The 18,934-nt window shown below is 46.9% G+C and overlaps 1 protein-coding gene across 1 annotated transcript in view; it reads right to left on the reverse strand.

Annotated features, from left to right (window-relative positions):
- The window catches only part of LOC144133296 (dihydrolipoyllysine-residue succinyltransferase component of 2-oxoglutarate dehydrogenase complex, mitochondrial), a 49,785-nt gene that overhangs the window by 8,725 nt on the left and 22,126 nt on the right, over positions 1–18,934 (reverse strand). Inside the window, exons 4-14 of the mRNA XM_077666281.1 lie at positions 18,596–18,663; positions 18,418–18,492; positions 16,279–16,334; positions 15,139–15,250; positions 13,084–13,242; positions 12,044–12,099; positions 9,658–9,766; positions 6,904–7,032; positions 6,069–6,181; positions 5,610–5,707; positions 3,749–3,879 (exon numbers count right to left, since the gene is read on the reverse strand). Of these exons, the coding sequence (XP_077522407.1) occupies positions 3,749–3,879; positions 5,610–5,707; positions 6,069–6,181; positions 6,904–7,032; positions 9,658–9,766; positions 12,044–12,099; positions 13,084–13,242; positions 15,139–15,250; positions 16,279–16,334; positions 18,418–18,492; positions 18,596–18,663 (1,106 nt within the window). The remainder of the gene's footprint in view (positions 1–3,748; positions 3,880–5,609; positions 5,708–6,068; positions 6,182–6,903; positions 7,033–9,657; positions 9,767–12,043; positions 12,100–13,083; positions 13,243–15,138; positions 15,251–16,278; positions 16,335–18,417; positions 18,493–18,595; positions 18,664–18,934) is intronic.

Genomic DNA, 18,934 nt, shown 5'->3' on the forward strand with positions numbered 1-18,934 from the left:
CAGAGATGCTGAGGCACGCTTGGTCGCCGACACCAGGGACTGCCACAAGGCGACACCGAGGCTGGAAACCCGGCTAAGCCAGCCCGGCCCACAGAGAGTTCGGCTCGCCCGTGGTTTGGTTCTAGTAAAATTAAGGACGACTCCGGCTTGCTGGCACCACCCGTACCCGAGGACCACTGGCCAAATAGGGCTGTCTGCGACAACAAACTCGGTGGAGATGGTATTTCCGAGTGCTGTCAGGTTGACGACGACACGTCCGACTTGCTCCACAGGGGTGCCGTTAAAAGCTAAGAGCCGGGTTTTGGCGGCTGGCAGAAGCAGGTGGGGCGCGTTAGCAACAAACGATTTGTGCAGTACATTGACAGCCGCTCCAGTGTCAACCAAGGCCTTTACGTGCCGGTCAAGCAGGGCGACGTCGACGAGCACGTAAGGAGCATCAGTGGTAATCGGAGCCGACGAAAGGAGGGGACGCGGAGAACGAAGGAGTGTGGGGACGGACTTTATTCGGCGGAACGGTGCCCCCGGAGTTCCGCCAAATCGATTCCCGACGTTGGAGGGCCGGCACAGTCCCTCGCGTAGTGTCCCCGCAGGCCGCAGCGGAAGCAGGTCATGCGGACGTCGTTACGCAGGCGTCGGATAGAGGCCGCAGTTGGGGCTGCGGACCGAGGAGCCTGCACCCGGACGCTGCGCTCGGCAGATGGTGGCGACCCCCGCGTGGCCAGCAAAGTCAATTCCGCCTCGATGGCGAGCGCCATGGCGGCGCGGACGGAATCAGGACGGCCAGAGCGGACCAAGCGCTGCACCTCGGGGAGTCGGATGGCGTCGACAAACGCCTCGGTGCCGACCAGGGCCACGGCGTTCTGAGGCGCTCCCGGCAGCGACTGCAGAGCCAGGCGCTCAATGGCGGCGGCGAGGTCCTGGTACGTCTCCCCGGGCTCTTGACGGTGGGCTCGCAGGCGGTGGTACTGCACACGGGGTTGACCTGAGGCACCATAGTGGTCGGCGAGGAGGCCCGCCAGAACAGTGTAAGAGCCCAGCTGGTCGGGCGGCACGTTCTGCAGCAGCTCGGTGGCGCGGCCCCTCAGTTTTGCAACGAGCATCCATGCCTTCATTTGCTCGTCCCAGCCTCTCGCCGCCGCAATACCGTCCAGCTAGATGCGGTAAGCATCCCACGAGATGGTGCCGTCAAATGTGGGCAATTCCACAATGTCCAACGAACACTGCGGCGAGGACGCACCCGCGCCGAGCACGCCATTGGCAGCCACGACCGCAGGCCCAGCGACGGCAGAGCCGTAAACAGCGGCAGCGGGGACGCCCAAAGGCACCTGACCTGTGCTCGGCTCGGCTGGCACCAGGCGACGGAGTTCGCGCCGGAGAGCTTCCATCTCCCCAGCCTGGGCAGTCAGACGGGCCTCCCATGCGTCCATCCGTTGGGTGACTGTATCCAGGAGGCGCTCAACACCGGCGTCCGGCTGCTGCGAAGAGCCGAGCCTCTCCGAGCGCCTAGGTCTAGCGGCGCCGGCCGCCGCGTCGTCGGCGCTATCGGCTAGTGGTGGACTCCTGTCGTCTGGCACGTCGGGTGCTTGATTCTGGGAGCGGGTGAGCGGCATGATCCCACCGCTGCCACCAAAATGTTACGGTGTGGGATGCCACGGGGTGGCCACGGGCCCGCCCAGAGAAATATAGCAGCAGTACGGAGGAGAGCCGGCGAAGCACGACCGGCGGCGGCCAAGCTTTCTCGTTCTATCTCCCTCGTGCTAGAGCCGCGCGCTCGCCGCTCGCGCTCGCTCTCCGCCTCTTCTTTTATTCCCGTATCAATATACTGCGGAAGCAGTGGTACGTCACCACCCCCTCCCCACTTAAAAATCTGCTGTCTGTTGAAGTGAAACCTCTAGCCAAATTGAGCAGCCTCTACCCTCCACCTCCACACTCCTGAAACCCACCCCCTAGCCACCCACCCACTGTCACACCCTCGATCCACCAGAAATGCCATCCACAACCAACCATTTAAGTCTACCTTCAACAAGCACCGACAACCACCCAACCTCCCACCTCCCCAGTGGACAAGGACTCCACCCATTAAAAGAGCAAGAAGCAATAGAACTAAAAACTGAAAATTAAATCAAACTCAAAGGCCATGGGAAAGCCGCAGTGGGAAAGCTGGTAGGAAAGCGGCAGCCCTCCAGAAGGTCCACCCTCCATAGCCACCTTCCCACCCCACCCTCCTAGCCAGGAAGCTGCCGGGCTGCCCAACCCCATTCTTGACCTACGGCTCAGGCCACCTTTACCCCTCTACAAAAACATCCGTTGTGTGTGGGATGCCTCAGCTTAGAGTAAAAAAGTGAAAGCATCAAAGTAAATCAATCAACCCGCCGCGGTGGCTCAGTGGTTAGGGCGCTCGGCTACTGAGCCGGTGTACCCGGGTTCGAACCCGACCGCGGTGGCTGCGTTTTTATGGAGGCAAAACGCTAAGGCGCCGGTGTGGTGTGTGATGTCAGTGTGCAGGTTAAAGATACCCAGGTGGTCGAAATTATTTCCTACGGCACCTCCTTCTTCCTTTCTTCTTTCACTCCCTCCTTTATCCCTGAACGGATATATGAGACAGATACTGTGCCATTTCCTTTCTCAAAAAACCAATTATTATTATTATTATTAAAGTAAATCATTGAGGGTAATTCCAACTGCTTTTGCAGAACTGTTGCATCAGATGTCTATAGTGTCGTAATTTTTTGTTGTGCTCTCGACACAACATTAGTGAAATGACCTAATCTCACAAATGCCTTTGTTTAAATGCAACTTGGAATAAGCAGCGCAACTGCGGGTGTGCAAAGTATAGTGAAACATTAAATTTCAAGCAATGCGCGGTGGATGCAAAGAAATGATTTTTTTTTCCCGCCGAACTCTCAATCCACCAACTTCTGAAGGCAAGTGTGCATGTAAGATGAGCGCATGCAATTATCACCTGAAAGAGACTACCTAATAATAAACATATTCACCGTGTAAACCACAGACAACAGATTGCAGTGTGGTGATGAAAAACAAATCCCTTTCACAACCTAGACCCTCATGAAGGACCGAGACAAGCAAAAAAAGTAATTGTAACAGTATACTGAGTAAGGAGCTGAATACCATTTGCAATCAAACTACAGGCACACATATTCGAAGTATTATTTCTCACTATAAAGACCATTTTTTACTACTATAAAACTGCATGAGGACTAAGTAGCCGATTGGTATAAATATTACCAGTCTCAATTACTAGCAAGGTGAGGTTGCACATAAAATTCTTCTACTCAAATGATGAGCAACAAAGAAATAAAAATAATTTACATTTACATCAGCAGAGCTGAAATCAAAAGCTATGTAGCCTACCAAGCTCATCATAGTTCAAGATGTATTTGCCCTAGTGGAAGAAATTGAACACAGAACCACTGCTTTACTATGAGCAGTTGCTCTAACAAGTCAGCTAACCAAGATGCAGGCCATGATCCAGCCAAGCACAACGATAGAGTTACTGCTCTAGTGTAGTGAAAACCCAGGATCTGAGTCCCTTAGCAGAATAATACTTTTCTTTGACTACGACAATTTGAGTAAGGTTCACAAGTCTTCCTTTAAGTCGCGAGCTGGGTTCAGGTGGGTGACAACTGTAATTTTTTTGCATTGTTTAAAGTTGTAATTATTCCCTCGCATGCACTAGCTGGGAAGGTCTCCGTAAACACACTGGTTGAAGTGCTAACAGAGCACTCACCAGCATTAACCACCGGCTGGTCCTGCAGGGCAAATGCTGCGGCCTTGACGAATGGAGACATGAAGCCCAGCTTGACACCATGCTTCTTGGCAAATGCATCCTTGTACTTGCTGCGCATCTGAATGACGCTCCTGCACCAAGCGAAGGAACCAACATTGCTTTCAGCGAACACTGCTACGAGAAAGAAGTTATATAGTTGCAAGCACAAGTGATGATGTACTCATGCAGCAGGAGCAGTGGCATAGGCAGAAATTTTATTCCTGAGCACATAGAAGTATGCTACGGTACACAGCATGCGGGGTTTGGTGTCCCATAATGGCACGAGAGCTACAACGAACACCGTCAGAAGAACCGACAACTGAGCGAGTTGGTGCATCACGGACGTGGTAAAAAACAGTGCAGCGACGATGAACACGTACGAAGAAAGAAGACGGACAAGTGCTTGTCCGTAGCGCTTGTCTGTCTTCTTTCTTCGTACGTGTCCGTCGTCGCTGCGCTGTTTTTTACCACGTCAAGGAACACCGTATAGGGCGGATCCAGGTGAATTCCAACCACCTGGGGATTTTTAACGTTCACTGACTTCGCATAGTCCACAGGCATAACATCAGCTTCAGCACAGTTAGCCCCCCATTCACAGTATAGTTGACTGAAACGTGAGTAATTTTCGAATTCCATTCGAAGTGTTCACCGGCCAAAACGAGCACTGATGCACTGCTTACACACTGCGGTAGAAACAGCACTGTCTGCTGAGCTACAAGATTAACAAAGCACAGTGCAGCCCAGGTACAGACATGGTGCGCTATTAACGGCACAGAATCAGAACATTAAAGAATATGCACTTTCTACTAATGCAAGCACGAGCAAATGACTAGCAATATAACATGTGTCATTAATCCACATTAGTTTTCCACATCATTTTTCAGGACATGCAGCCACAAATGAAATCACAAGTGAAGAGATACTCTGCCAAGCAAGCAATGGCGAGTTGGTCCATAATCATGATACCACAATATAATTTGTCAACCCTCAAAAACACCATTACAGTGTGTCTTTTTTTCAATGATTGCCAGAGAAAATCGATGCCCAATGCTTTGATACCAGAATAATTTCTTTTAAAGGAATTACATACAAACCTAAAATGGTCAGTTACCCTTAAAAGCATTGAGCTAACAGGAAGTTCCTCAGGTGAAGAAAGTATCAGTAAAAAAAAAAAGATTATAAAGCTATGTATACCATGCTCCTAATCCTAAGCACTTTTCTTTTCTTTTACAGAAAAGCACTTCAGTTGCAGCAACAGTTAATCAGGAAAACAACCGGTTACTACCTGCCTGTACACAGATATGGAGTCGCACAGGAAAGATGTATGAATGTCATTAGCCTTTTGCTGCACATGAAATATTCGTTTTAGTATAGCTTTGTCCAACAGATCCTTGACTAACCTCAACTAACATAACAAACTATTACCACGGCATTAAGCACCTTGCAATTCTCAGCACCCCCATTTGTTGGCAACCTTAATTCAGCAAAAATAGCAAAGTACCAAAAAATATCCCTATTCTAAACAACCTTTGTAATTTGCGTGTCCCTCATTCTGAAAAAAAAAAAAGGCACCTATTTTTATGACAACACATTCAGTTGTTTTTAGGTTGGTGGTACAGTTTCACAAGCAGGCTGAGATTTTTGCCAGATGATTTCGAAAGTGACAATAATTACAGAATATACATGTGCAGTTCCACAACTCGAAGTTCCAGAACTCATTAAAAAATGAAAGATGCAGTGATCATACCCTTCTGCAACTCAAACAAAAAATTTCTGTTAGCACTGCCAACCTTTCCCCACAACAAATGGGGTTTGCACTCACGTCATGTCGACCTCATTGAAGGTCGTCAGCATGGCGTATGTATTTTGTGCGTCCTTCAGTCGCTGTGCGATTCTTTGCCGCATGCGGTTTATTTTTACCTGCACGAAAAAAGAGCAAACAAATGAGAGAGGTGTCTCAATGCACAAGCAGGGGTCTACACTCTTGCAGCAGAACTCTGAAAGCAACACAGTTTCCCAGTGCATACAACTGCAAAACAACGGAAGAGGACAGACATCCACATTCTCCGTTCTAGGAATGCTTTTTTTTCACATGCAATTTGCGGATTTTTACAAGCCGAACCAGCATTGTAGGAAATGAGGGACATTATAGGGCAGGGCTCTAGAGTCTGGAGTAATTTAGGCTACCTGAACTTTGGCTTTCCAGGGCAGGCCATTTGACACTGGCCACATCTTTTGCAGTGAATCAAACCATAAGCCGGAAGACAAATAGCCCACTTACCCTTTGTTCGGTTCTTGCACCAATCAGTGGTGCAGCACCGGCGGCGGCAGAAGCAGCTTGTGCGGCTGGCCCAGGTACCTGAATACTGGACACTGGGATGGAGGCCATTGGTCCTGTAGAGACACACATAGCATCTGTTGATTACAACTTGCAGCAAACCAGCAACGTCTTGTATCCTGCCTGCACGAACTTTAGCCTTCTCCCGAAATAGGATAGACAAAACAACCTAATCATCAGCATAAAAGCACGTCAATTGCTTCGCTTTGCAGCAAAGCCTGACAGGTCGATCAAGGACAATGCAATCGCAACGTTTCAGTGCCCTGTGAGTGTGTTCTCCTTAACCAGCATGCACCCCAACTGTTGAGCGCCTCTTTGAGAGACTCTGATGTTAGAAGAGCAGTTAGACCTATCACAGCAACATGCTAGTGAGTTAACAAAACCTCTGCTCAAGTGCTTTCTCTCCAAAGTGGTCCTAGCACTGTGCAGTCGATGGGTATCAAACTTGCGCACAGCTCTGCAGACAAAGCAATGTGTTGCCGCAGCTGCTAGGTTCTAGATGCAATTCTCACAACAGAGTGGAGTCACACAGACCAACAAGCCATGTGGGCACGACCATGGTGCCAGGAAACTATCAGCCACTGTGTAATTTTGCTTTCTGTTATCTGCTGTGCACCGATGGAGTGCTGGACAAGTCTGCTGCCAACTCCACAAGACAAAGTTTAAAATTTCTGCATCTTTAGTAGTATCATTTGCACCTTTAGAATCTAGAGTGATAGCATGCCCAGTGTAGCCAGAGTTGCACATGAACTGCTCACTGTGCAGTGTGCCTCCCTACCTGAGGGCATTGCTGGTGTGGGTGGCGGCGTTGTTGGTATTGGCCCTGATGATGCAGCAGGAGGAGGCGGAGTAGCCACCGGTGTCGGCGCAGCCGCTGGCCGAGCAGCAGCAGGTGCAGCGCCAGCTCCTGCCAACAAAAGTGCAATCAGGAAACAATGAGCAAACACCTGCGTGTCAGAGCCAAAGCTGCACATGACAAACAACAACCACGCCTGGGAGAGACTGCTCCCCATTTTAATGGGACAGCCTTGTGGCAGAAAAGCCTGTGTCGCTGGCTTCTTTGGCCCTGAGGGAAAAATGAATGGCACATCTCAGTGGACACCTGAACCGCACCACACACAGTAAGGGAAGGAATTTTCCTTCCCTTATGTGTCCCCTGTGTCCAGCCTGAATTGTGACATCATTTCCTTTCCTTAAAACCAATTTTAATTTCAATTTCCTTCTCTCACAGCCAGGTTTGGGTGTCCACTGGGATATGTGAGACAGGCGTCCTTTCCTTAAATTGTTCAAGGGGCCACCCATTATGCCCCTGTGCACTCCTTGGCAACGCTGCAACAGGCTGTTGTGTCTCACTCTTCGTCTTAAGCGTCCTCCAAATTTTTTCACATTACCATGTCACCTAGGAGACACGAAACTTATTTATTATCAGTTTATGTGCATCAATGCATTCCACTTCTCACTTCTCTTAAGTTCCGAGTCTTCATCATCCTTCACCCACCCCCTAATCCCCTAGTTTGGGTAGCCAACAGGACAAAGGACAGGCTAACCTCCACATCTTTCCTTTTCCTCCCACTACACAAACAACAGCTCTGAATGTCGTCACTGTCACCCCCCCCCCCCCATCAGCTGAGTTGAGACTACTGCAGGCCAAAGGATTCTTCCATTTCTGCCCAAGGATTCCTAATTTTTGCCAGGTGCAGCTGCGTTATAGTGGCGAATTTCCTCAGCTCATCACTGAGCTTTGGCTGGCTCTGATTACACTTTTCTTCCCTAGTTATTCAAACTATAACTATAATAGACCGCTGGTTGTTGATTCTTGGCATTTTGTGCCTTGCAAAAAGAAAGAGAGAGAGCAAAACAATGTAGGGAGCAGGTTAGAACAGTTGTGAGGTGATTACAAGTTGGAACTAAAAACTACGGTGAGTATTGGGTGAAAAGTATGCTCGAAAAAACAAGAAAATCTTAGGCAGGTGAAAGTTAAGAGACCGGTAAAAGATCAATGAATCAGACTGGCTGCGTTGTGTCGCTTGCCCTGATTTGTAGCTGCGACCTAGGATGCTATTTCAGAACAATTTTTCAGAAGTGCATGCTGTACTACCCACTAAGACAGAAAGACAACCTCTTATATCTGCAACATCTCCAGGGAGCGTGTTGGTTTTATTATTACCAATATCCTAGACGTGCGGAAGCTTTCACTGCAGTGGGTGCCGAAATGTTTGAAAAGTGAACAGAAGGAGGCACGAGTTCAGACATCCAGAATTGTTCTGACCCATTTTGATGCTACAAAGGACTTTTTAAATACATATATTAGTGACTGAGGATGAAACATAACTCCACACTTATGATCCCGAAACCAAGGAAAAGTCAAAGGAATGGCGCCACAGTGGGTCCCCGCGATCGAAGAAATTCCGCACCCAGAAATCAGCTAAAAAAGTCATGGTGTCCATTTTCTAAGACAAAGATGATGTTCTGTTGGTGGACTAAACGCCTCAGGGCTGTAGTATAAGCTGAGAGTATTACGCCAGCCTCCTCGACAAGCTGAAAGAGGCAATTAAGATGAAACGCCAGGGAAAGCTGAACAAAGGAATCCTTTTGTTGCAGGACAATGCACCTAAACACACGTCCAGAGTTGTGGCTATCAAACTGAAGACCCTGGGTTCCCAATTGGTCCACCATCCCCCTATCCACCTGACCTGGCCCCTTCTGGCTACCACCTCTTTCCGAACTTGAAGAAACATCTCCAGGGTCGTCATTTCGATGACACTGCTGACGTCAAACATGCTGCTCAAAGCTGGTTTGACTACCTGTCACATAATTTTTTTTTAAAACGGAATAGAAAAGCTGAAAAAAAAACGATGTAACAAGTGCATCAGTCTGAGGGGGTAATATGTTGAATAAATGTGCACTTTAAAAACTGTGGCTCTTTTCTTTCTGCGCAAAGCCGGGAACTTCTCAGCAGCCCCTTGTACATCTTCGTAGTCCAAAGGTAGGCACAGACAGCGCATGGTGCGAAGGAACCTAAGCTCTGTCCTGCAACCAAGGATGATGTGCACGCGCAGTCCTGGTGGCACTTGATAAGAGGCGACAACTAAGCACCTAAATCCATGCATGCGCATCAACTCCCCCCTCCCCCTTTTTACCTACTTTGTTTTGCAATTAACGATGTAATTACATGCACCAAAACATTTCCCTATTCAGCCAGTCATCATTAGTAGAACTTGGCCATTCATTGAGGGGCCCAGCACCTGCAGACTCTTTTTCACATGCATTTTTTGCAGAAAGGGAGTGGAAAGTCAAGACACGGAGGATTTTCAAGCACGTCTAAAAAAAAGCCATTGGTGTTCCTCGAGGTTAAACCGATTGAGAACTCCTGACCAAGATCTTCTATGGCGTTTTCAGATGATGCAGCAACACAGGGCATATGAAGGACACATGCCGCAGAGATCACAAGTTCCATAATGCAAACAGTTTGCTGTTTCAGCTATGGACAACTGGCGGAGAAAAAGTGGCAGACTGAGTGAGATGGCCTCACCTCCGATTTGCAACCTAAAGATGTCTTTGCCAGGCTGCACTGTAGTTCCGTCGGGTGCCAGGATCTCGAGGATGACTCCGCCAGCTGGCGCATGGATGGGCACAGATGTCTGGAAAAGACAAATGTTTCATTTCATTACACAATTTCACCATTTCATTACAGGTATGAGATACAAGTAAGTGGACAAACAACCCTGACACGGAAGGAGACCGGCAACCTGGTCAAAAGAACTGCCAGAAATGATAACCTCATATAAAGAATGGATGCAAAGGCAAGAACAAGAATAGACCGTGAGAAAAAGTTTCACTTAGCTCTCTCTCATTTCTGACACAAAGTTTCAGTTGTATATGCAGTGAACAGCAACAGTAGACTCATAAATTTTATTAAGACAGCATCAGCTCTCTCTTGCTTGTCTGGTTTATTTGTTTAGGCATCGGTTAATTTTTGTATGTAGGAACACTGTGAAACTCTGAGGTGATAAAATTTCTTCGAATAAAGCTGAGCCCCAGAAAAAAAGAAGACCAATAAAAGGGGTGGAGGAGACATTCCTCACAGGCTGGTACATGGTAACTGCATTGCGTACATGTGAGTGCCAGCTTGCATAGTCGCATAGCGAAGAGTCAGGGTTTGCACAACTTGTCTGAAATGAAGCTGCTGTATGCCATCCATGGTGCTTGCATGAGCAGTGGTTAAGGTTTGCAAATACTTTTTTAACCAAGTCACTGCATCCTAAATATGTAAAACTGCAGAAGCGCAACATGTGGGAAGCACAGATGGCTATGCCAGGACTGTGAGGGGAAGTAAGCGGCATTCTTAATGCGGGAAATGCAAGCACGTGGCAGAATGCATCATAAACATGTATTTTCAATTACAAAAACAACCATAATTGGCACCTTGCTTCTTCTCATCTTACCCTGTCTCAAAGCGCAAAAAATGATTTGATTCATGTTTTGACGCTGGTCCTCAGTTTTAAATACTCCTAAACCTAATGGCAAAAGTTGAAAGATGAAAGCGTATCATGGAAGAGCATTTGCCGTCGGAAACTGCAGTGTTCTCCCTTTCAGACTTCATTGCCTTCATTTTGTGAGGGCCAGTGTCAGTGGCCCCATCAGAGGAAGGAGTTGGGACGGTGGGATGGTACGGAGTTGGCACAGGAGTGTGAGGTTCGGCGGGAAAACATGTTCATGGTGTGTGGTGGTTGCTGGGGTGGTGGTTGTTCATGGTAAGCGGTAGTGGCGGACATATACGAGTGCGGCATGCGTGTGATCTGTGCATGAACTGCGGCATGTGAAGGACACCAGTGTGGGAAAGTGTGCGGACGGGGAGACCTCAGTCTAGCTGATAAACCTCGAAGCCTCACAACCTTTTTTTTGTTTCATGGTCCTATGTGCAGTGGATGTGCACTACCCTCACAGCTTTTACATCCGGGCTTAGGTACTCCCAATGCGAGTGCTGTCCTTCAATATGCACCAACTTGCTATAGACGACTAGTGGACATATGCCCTATGCAGTTGGCGCTTTGTTGTTTTCAGTGACTCTCTGGGGCTCGCCAGAGCACCTGGCATTGGTACAAAGTGCTGCAACGGTTCCCCAAAATGTAGTCGGAGAACCCATGCTATATTGGATAGAGGTTTAAAACGGGTAGAGGGTTAAAAGGGAACGAGGGGACCTGACACTGGTGGGTAGGCGGGTTGTAGTACAGTCATCCACAGACCTGCCTAGAGCCCTCGAACTCCGTGCCAGCTGCGCTCCGCAGCGCACACAGCGACAACTAGTGGCAGAGCCTGGTTTGAGATTGCGCATCTTTGAGTCATGCTCATCAGACATGCTCTATCTCGAACCAGGCACTGCCGCTAGACGTCGCTCTGCATGCTGCGGAGCGCAGATGCACTCTAGACAGCTCCGTGGACGACTGCACAAGTACAGTGAACTCTCGTTAATTTGGGCTCGCTTAATTTGGGCTGCCGGTTTACCTGAACTGATGCCTTGGTCCCATAAGCATCAAGTGTATAAAAACATTGAACTGCACACAATGTGAACAAACTTTCTGGTATGGTACCCTTTGAGCCTGAATTATCGTGAGCCAATTTAAGGAAAGAACGAGGACTGGCAGTTTTGTATTTTCCATCCACTGAAGTGGGAGCCAGAGCTGTACTGTTAAAGGGTGGCATACTACACCCATTCAAATAAAGCAACTTTGGTGGGACCTGGTCACCAAAGCACAGCAAGTAAGTTTGGATTATAGAAACTCCACTGTAGCGTGACACTCTGATTGGAGCGCACACAATGCGACTGACAGAGCGGTGACACAAAAGCAGGTTTACCTTCTGAGCCTCCTTTCTATTCAAAGTAAGACCTCAGAAGCAGACAACGTGCCATGCCATACCTTGTCGGTTTCTACTTCACAGATCACTTCATCTTCGGCCACGGTGTCACCAACGCCTGAAGAAGAGGACAGGGTGGATGTTGAAATCTTCACAGTGATGTGAATACACTAACGTTGGCGATCAGTCTTTCTCGTGTTAACCTTGGTTAATAAAACTATTTCCGCTTTAATAGTACCACAACGTTTTATCAAGGCCCTGATCCTTTCCAATTTCGACTAATCTCACAAATCTACCACACAACTTTTTTCACAGTTTCCCTGTAAATCAGGAGTTTTCATGAAAAAAAAATTTTTTTTTTCATGAGACAGTGCATGCACTGAGCACAATGCCTCTGCAAATGCTTTATTCACATATAATGGTACACAACTTATTTGGCATATGTTGAACCTCAAGGGTGAGTAAATTTAAAATGAGCGTAAATTAGAAGTGAGCACAATTAAAATGCTTAATGTACAGGGTAGAAGAAAGAAATGCAAACACCATAGAGACGGCCCTGAGTCACCTAGCTGTTGGGCCCAGATAATAGCAAGTTTTAGAATAGGGGGACTTTATCGATTAGGGGGATAGGGGAATGGCAGGGCATCTGCACGAATGTGCAGAACAGTAACCTCCCCTATCCCTACAACAGGTAGGGTCTCCCAAATCTAAAACTCACTAATGTGGTCCCAAAATGTGATTAAAGGTAGCTTAGTACAAAATATTGTGAGTTGTAGCAACGAAGTGACAAAATCTGCACCATAATTTCAGTGTTACTGCCCGAGAACAGCCTTAATGTGTGCACATGTTTTATTGCATCTCCTTGCTAAGTCAGCGACTCCGGTGAAAAAGCATACAGCTATGATCAAAAGTTCGCAGACAACTAGAGCTTCCAAAAATTTAAACTTCACTGCTGCTTAACATGGCAGCCTGGAATTGAAATGATGACAATGAGTAAGATGAACCATGAGAAGTGCCGCAAAAGAGAGACAGAAAGAGGGAGACGAAAAAGAAAAGACGAAACATTTGGTTGACACGAGCAGAAACAGAACTTAGGACCCACCTTTGCTCCAGCGAATGTCCCCCTCACTAAGCGACTCTGCCAGCTGTGGGCACTTTATGGTTCGCACTTCGCCGCCTCCTGAAGCAGCAGCAGCGGGTGGTGGCGATGCAGGCGCTGCTGCTGGTTGCGGAGGAGCTGCGGACGCTGCTTCTCCACCACCTTTGAGAGAGAGGGGCAGAGTGAAAATAAACCTTTAAGCACAGGCATCTTCTTCCATAGACAAAATGGCTTATTTTCAACCTCTTTATTTTGGTTTTGTGCCGACATTACAGCTCCTTGAGGCACCTTGCTTATCTATGCTCTTATAGAGGACCACCATATCTGTAGACTCTAGGAAAAATGGCCAACTTTTTACGTGTCTGGGGTGCTAACAAGAGTGTACAGGCTACAGGAATATAGAGAATACTGATGTGCTCAAGAGAGAGGAAAAAATTTTGGTAAAAATGCACAGTCTGGCAATACTGCTGTTGTGTGTCTATAACTTCTCTCCCGGAACCTTGTAGATATGCCAAATTACGTCCTGCACTGCTGGTTTTTGGCCGAAACATTTAAGAGAGGACAAATTCAATGGTAACCAGATAACATGTCACAAGTGCGCGGAGCTGGTAGATTGCTGGCGACATCTGGTGGCCAGAGAGGAAACCGTGCCGCTGTTCCAGATTAAAGAGCAACCTGCGCGCATGTTCTTCTCCTGTGGTGGCTGTGCAGACCTGAAAAAGTATCTGGCTGTCCAGTTCCCTCCCATGGCTCAGCCGCATGCCTGGCTGGTTCAAACATGCTCCCCAACACTTTTTCCTATTTTCGCTACAAAGTATGGTAAATGTTTCTCTTTTTTTTTGCTTATATCTTGCTACTTGTGTTGCATGCCACAAAGTGCTGCCAGTGCATGCATCTCTTTTTTATGATGTTGCCTTTTCTGAATGCTGCCTATTTGTGACATTTCATGGTCACTTGAGTGTGCTCATGTACAGGGTGATTTCTTTGCCCCATCGTTCTTACCACAAGGATGGGGCGCAAATGAGAGAGATACAAAAAAAAAGCTCGCAGGATAATACAAGTGCATAACATGAATATCAGAGTGTTAGCTGTGGTGTGTGATGCTCGAGTGCACATACTCCAACATGCATTGGCTTGTGCATCGTGCCCCTTCCAAACTGTCTCGCTGGTGTTCTAAACATAAGTACATTCGTCAGGCGCAGTAGTGTCTTGGCATGGTGCCAAGTTCGCCAGATCAGCCACCAGCACCGCTGCTCCAGCCAAAACATAAACACAAGTTGAGAAGCATAAATTGAGGAACGTGCTAAGAACAGCTAACATGCTAAAGTATGCGGACATTGCCATTTTGTGTGAGCGCGGAAAGGTCAGCCTCCGCAACACTGTGAGCAGCACACACCGCATGTGAACGGATATGAGGATTCAATACAAATTATTACAGGTTGCACCCATAGACAAACTGACTAAACAGAAAAAAAAACAAAATGATGGCCATTCGAGCTCAACACAACCTTTAATTTTGGTCTCGCTACAAGATGCTCCGTGCAGTGTCGCAGTGCACTTCAAACTGTAGCTGATTACATAGGCACCACTATATCATCATTCCCACAGCTCAGATTATGTGGGCCATTTGGCCACCACATACCTGTAGGCCTGATTTCGTTTACATTGCACATAAGGTTAATTAATACAATTCAAACACACGTGTTTTACAGCACCAAATAAGGACTTCATCTCAAAAAGTAACACCTGCACTCACTCTCTCTTGACTACCTTCTACCTTCTCGTAAAGCAAGGGTGCAACTGCCATAAAAATGCTAAAATTAATTTTGAGTCGGAAGCACCCAATCATAACAGTGACACAAGAGTTCTCACGTCTCAGATGGCACAGGCCACATGATGCACTATTATGAAGACAAAGTGAAATAATGTTGGCTATAGCAGCGTCTAGCTAAAGGCAATAGCAACGGCAGATACTGAAAAGGACGAGGCTGTGGCACACCCAAATTAGGCCCCAAATTTCATGCCTCACAGCTTAAGAGATGTGAAGCACACACTCGCCTGCTCCGACTTTGAGCTTCATGATGTCCTTGCCCGGCTGGATCGTTGCGCCATCTTCCACGAGGAGCTCAGCGACCACACCAGCAGCTGGTGCATGAATGGGCACGGAGGTCTGCATGGACAGAGTAGCTCTGTGACGAACAGCGCCTTTACAGTACGCAGGCCTGCTCTGAACCAGGTTAGAGTATATAGAATGATCTGTGAAAAGGCATTTTTTTTATGTCAACTATCATTGCATTTTTACGCATCAAATATACACCGTAGACAACAAGGGACACTGTGATGTGGGATTATGGCTAAATTCTGAACACATTAGGTCCTTGGCGAAAAAGCAATACTATAAAACATGGGTGGTTCTAGCATTTCTCCGCCACGGAACTCTGGTTGCGGCGACAGAATATCAAACCAGTGACTGTACTGCACAGCCACATAGCCACAACTTCGTCTTGCATACTGGTGCCTACAGCACCAGCCTCAAACATGCGGCCTGAACAATCTTGCCGTGCTACCTGCTGACTGAAGGTTACAACCTTTACTCCCCCCCCCCACTCTGACCCTCTGCTGACAATGCTTCCAAAGCATCCCTACCTAAGCAATAGTTAGCTTTTCAAGAGAAGAGCCTAAAAATTTCGAATATGATGCACAAAAACAAAGAAGAAATGAACTGAACTGCAAAAAAGAAAAGAATAACAGAAATTTTTACATTTCAAGTTGTCCTCTTCACCACAGCTTTTTAGTTATTCACTTTTGATTTTTTGAGCTAGAATTCATTTTTTTTGTATCCTTCCTCCATACCCTTCTTGTTACTGGAAAAGTTGGTCAATGCGGACCCCTTGAAGAGATGAGTTCCATCAATGCAACGTAATGCATTGCACAAGAACACTAATTTGATTTCTCTTCTTTTTCACCAAATGCAGTAATGGGAAAACATAATTAATTGTAGTCAACAATGAATCTATTCCGATCAACACAAATCAAAAAAGTCACATATTACTGAGAGCATAACAAAAACCTTGAAGCCAGCAAAGCATTCCACATGTTAAGCATACAAAATTTACTCTGGCCTGAAAATACAGCACCACTGGCACAAATCAATACGGACTGACAAAAAACATTTCAAAAACCAATGTGCGTTCTCACTTTGTCTGTTTCCACCTCACAGATGACTTCATCTTCTTTCACAGTGTCACCAACAGCTGAAAAACAGGTGCCAATGCAAAAAGCATTACTCAAGAATGCAAACAAGGTAGCCGGGACCCAAAGTGTGCCATCCATAAAAGCAATGACTGATTTCGTGCAAAAACAATAGCTATGGAGCAAAGAAATACATGAAATATGGCAGTTTGTGTTGAGCCAGTGTGGCATGTCTTCAAAAGTATAGTGCAACCAATATGAGCACAAGACTGAGAAAAGAGCTCTAATCACATAACGCTTGTGTGCATCTTGCCTTCCTTTTGTCACTATCTTGGGTAGCCGCATATTTTTAAAGTACCGTATTGTTACGAAGACGAACAAGAGGGCAGTGGCACGAGACGGAGCGCTCACGCTAGGCCCGCAGCCATTAAATCATATTTTCATCTGTCATCATGTCGTCCTGTTCCTTGGCTTGCCACCTCGTAACATTTTGTATGAGGTGCGGGTCCCACATAATCATCCTGGTTTATGGAGCATCGCCGCCTTCTGCTCGCCTTCGTCGTCGGCCGCGGGGACCTCGACTCCATCGCCCGGCTCAACCCCAGCTCGACCCGACCAGAACCGACTAGCCGCTTTCCCCTGTCCCATCCTCAGCCCCTCCTACCACAAGACACGATGAACAGGACCAGATGCACTATGACCCGACGACGACACGAGCCAGGACGGCACCCCTGCCCATGCTGTTCGGCGAGTCCATAACTGACCGGCTGCTGGACCTGAAGCTCCGGGGGGCAACCGTTCATCAGACCATCTCGTTCATCTTGGTGGCAAGCCTTTCATCTTCTTCTATCCTTTCTGATCATGCTCATCGTCACCTCACCGTTCGGAATTCAAGCACTTGATTAGGCAATCGCTCTGTGGCCCTGGGTAATGTTACAAAGACGAAGAAGAGGGCAGTGGCGCAGGACGGAGCGCTCGCGCTAGGCCCGCAGCCATTAAATCATATTTTCATCTGGCATCATGTTGTGCTGTTCCTTGGCTTGCCGCCTCGTAACAGTATTTTCCGGTCTATACATGTTTGAAAGCTGATATTTCACAAGGTTCGGACTAACTATGGGTGCAGACTATACATGATTTAATTTTTTAAGATCGTTTGTCACATCCAAAAAGAGCTAGCATGGCTGTTGAAGTAAAAACACAGAACCCAACTGCGGCTGTGGCATTTTGCCATACTAAATCACATAGTGAAATCAGCTGCGATATGCAATTAGCTTCAATATGCAAGCAAATTCTGCTGGAGTTTAAGTACTTAGAGTGGCTGCTTCCCAGTGCTTGGATTTGTGAACAAATGTGAAAAACCTTGATGAATAATGCCAGAGGCATTGTAGTCCTCCTTGAAGAATGGTTTCAGTGGCTTTGAAAAGAGGAAGAGCCTTCCCGGCAAGCTCAGTGCAGTGGAGTGTGTGCAATAGTAAAGTTGAACCGCACAGGGGAAAAAATTTGATGGCAATAAAAAAAGTGCACGGATGAGGGCTGCGTCTCTGAAAAATCTGAAGAAAATCTGGACTTGCCTCTGGCACATAAGCGAACAATTAAAAAAAATATATATTTTTTCTGCTGAAATTCGTCCCTGTGGAATATACATACACCGGGTGCGGACTATTTCGAACAAGAACTTTGTACTTTAGGCCAAAAATTTGCCCCTGCAGGCTCTATATCTTGTGCGGACTACAGTTATTAAGAAAATATGGTAAGCAGATACAACACAGATGCCACCTTGGCTGCGTGCCTGTGTTGCTGTTTTGTGCCTGCACTGTTTTCAGGGGTAATGAACCAAACTGCCCAAATTAGTGCCCTCGGTGAATAATTGTGCTCATCAGTTTGAGATAACACAATCTGTTATTCATGTGATATGCTGCAGATAAGACAGCACGGATGACGTCAAAATGGTTACAGTTCTTTCTCCAGCTAAACAACAGAGCCTTTCAGTGAAGGGGCACAACAAAGAAGTTACCATAATGTTCTGTGAGATAAAATCTTATTTCTGTGATGCTCTGCGGTGAAACGGAAATGGGTGACATTGCCATAGCTAAATTGCTGTCACACTCTCTGAAAAAAAAAAGTGAGGCAGTAAAACAAACTGACCTTTGTTCCATCGAATGTCGCCTTCACTCAGGGACTCTGCTAGTTGCGGGCATTTGATGACTCGAAACTCGTCGCCTAAAAGAAACAAGCTCATTTTATGCCTGTGACCCATGTGACATGATGACAGCATGCAACAATGTCCAAACTGGAGCACAGGGATCTGTGACAAAATACTCACAGAGAGCAGACGTTGACGAAATATGTCGCAAATAATGTGCGTTCCAGTTGTTGGCGCTGGGTAGACATCTATAAAGTAAGAAACCATGTTTTACAGAATGCAAAAACAATGACAATCCAAATATGCCATGCCAGTGTTTGACAGTTGCCTGACACGCAGTCCTGGAATAAGGTTGCTTGCCACGTAAGAGGAATTTCATCTTCTTCTTTTATGTTTTATCACACAGATCAGAAAAGCAAATATTACTCTCTGAATGCTATCCCAAAAAGGATGACATGAGAACTGATGTGATGAATCCTTCCAGATAAATTAAGTTTCGTAACATGAACAAAAGTGTTC

This window comes from Amblyomma americanum, chromosome 5 (assembly GCF_052857255.1).
Source record: "Amblyomma americanum isolate KBUSLIRL-KWMA chromosome 5, ASM5285725v1, whole genome shotgun sequence".
Lineage (NCBI taxonomy): Eukaryota > Metazoa > Arthropoda > Arachnida > Ixodida > Ixodidae > Amblyomma > Amblyomma americanum.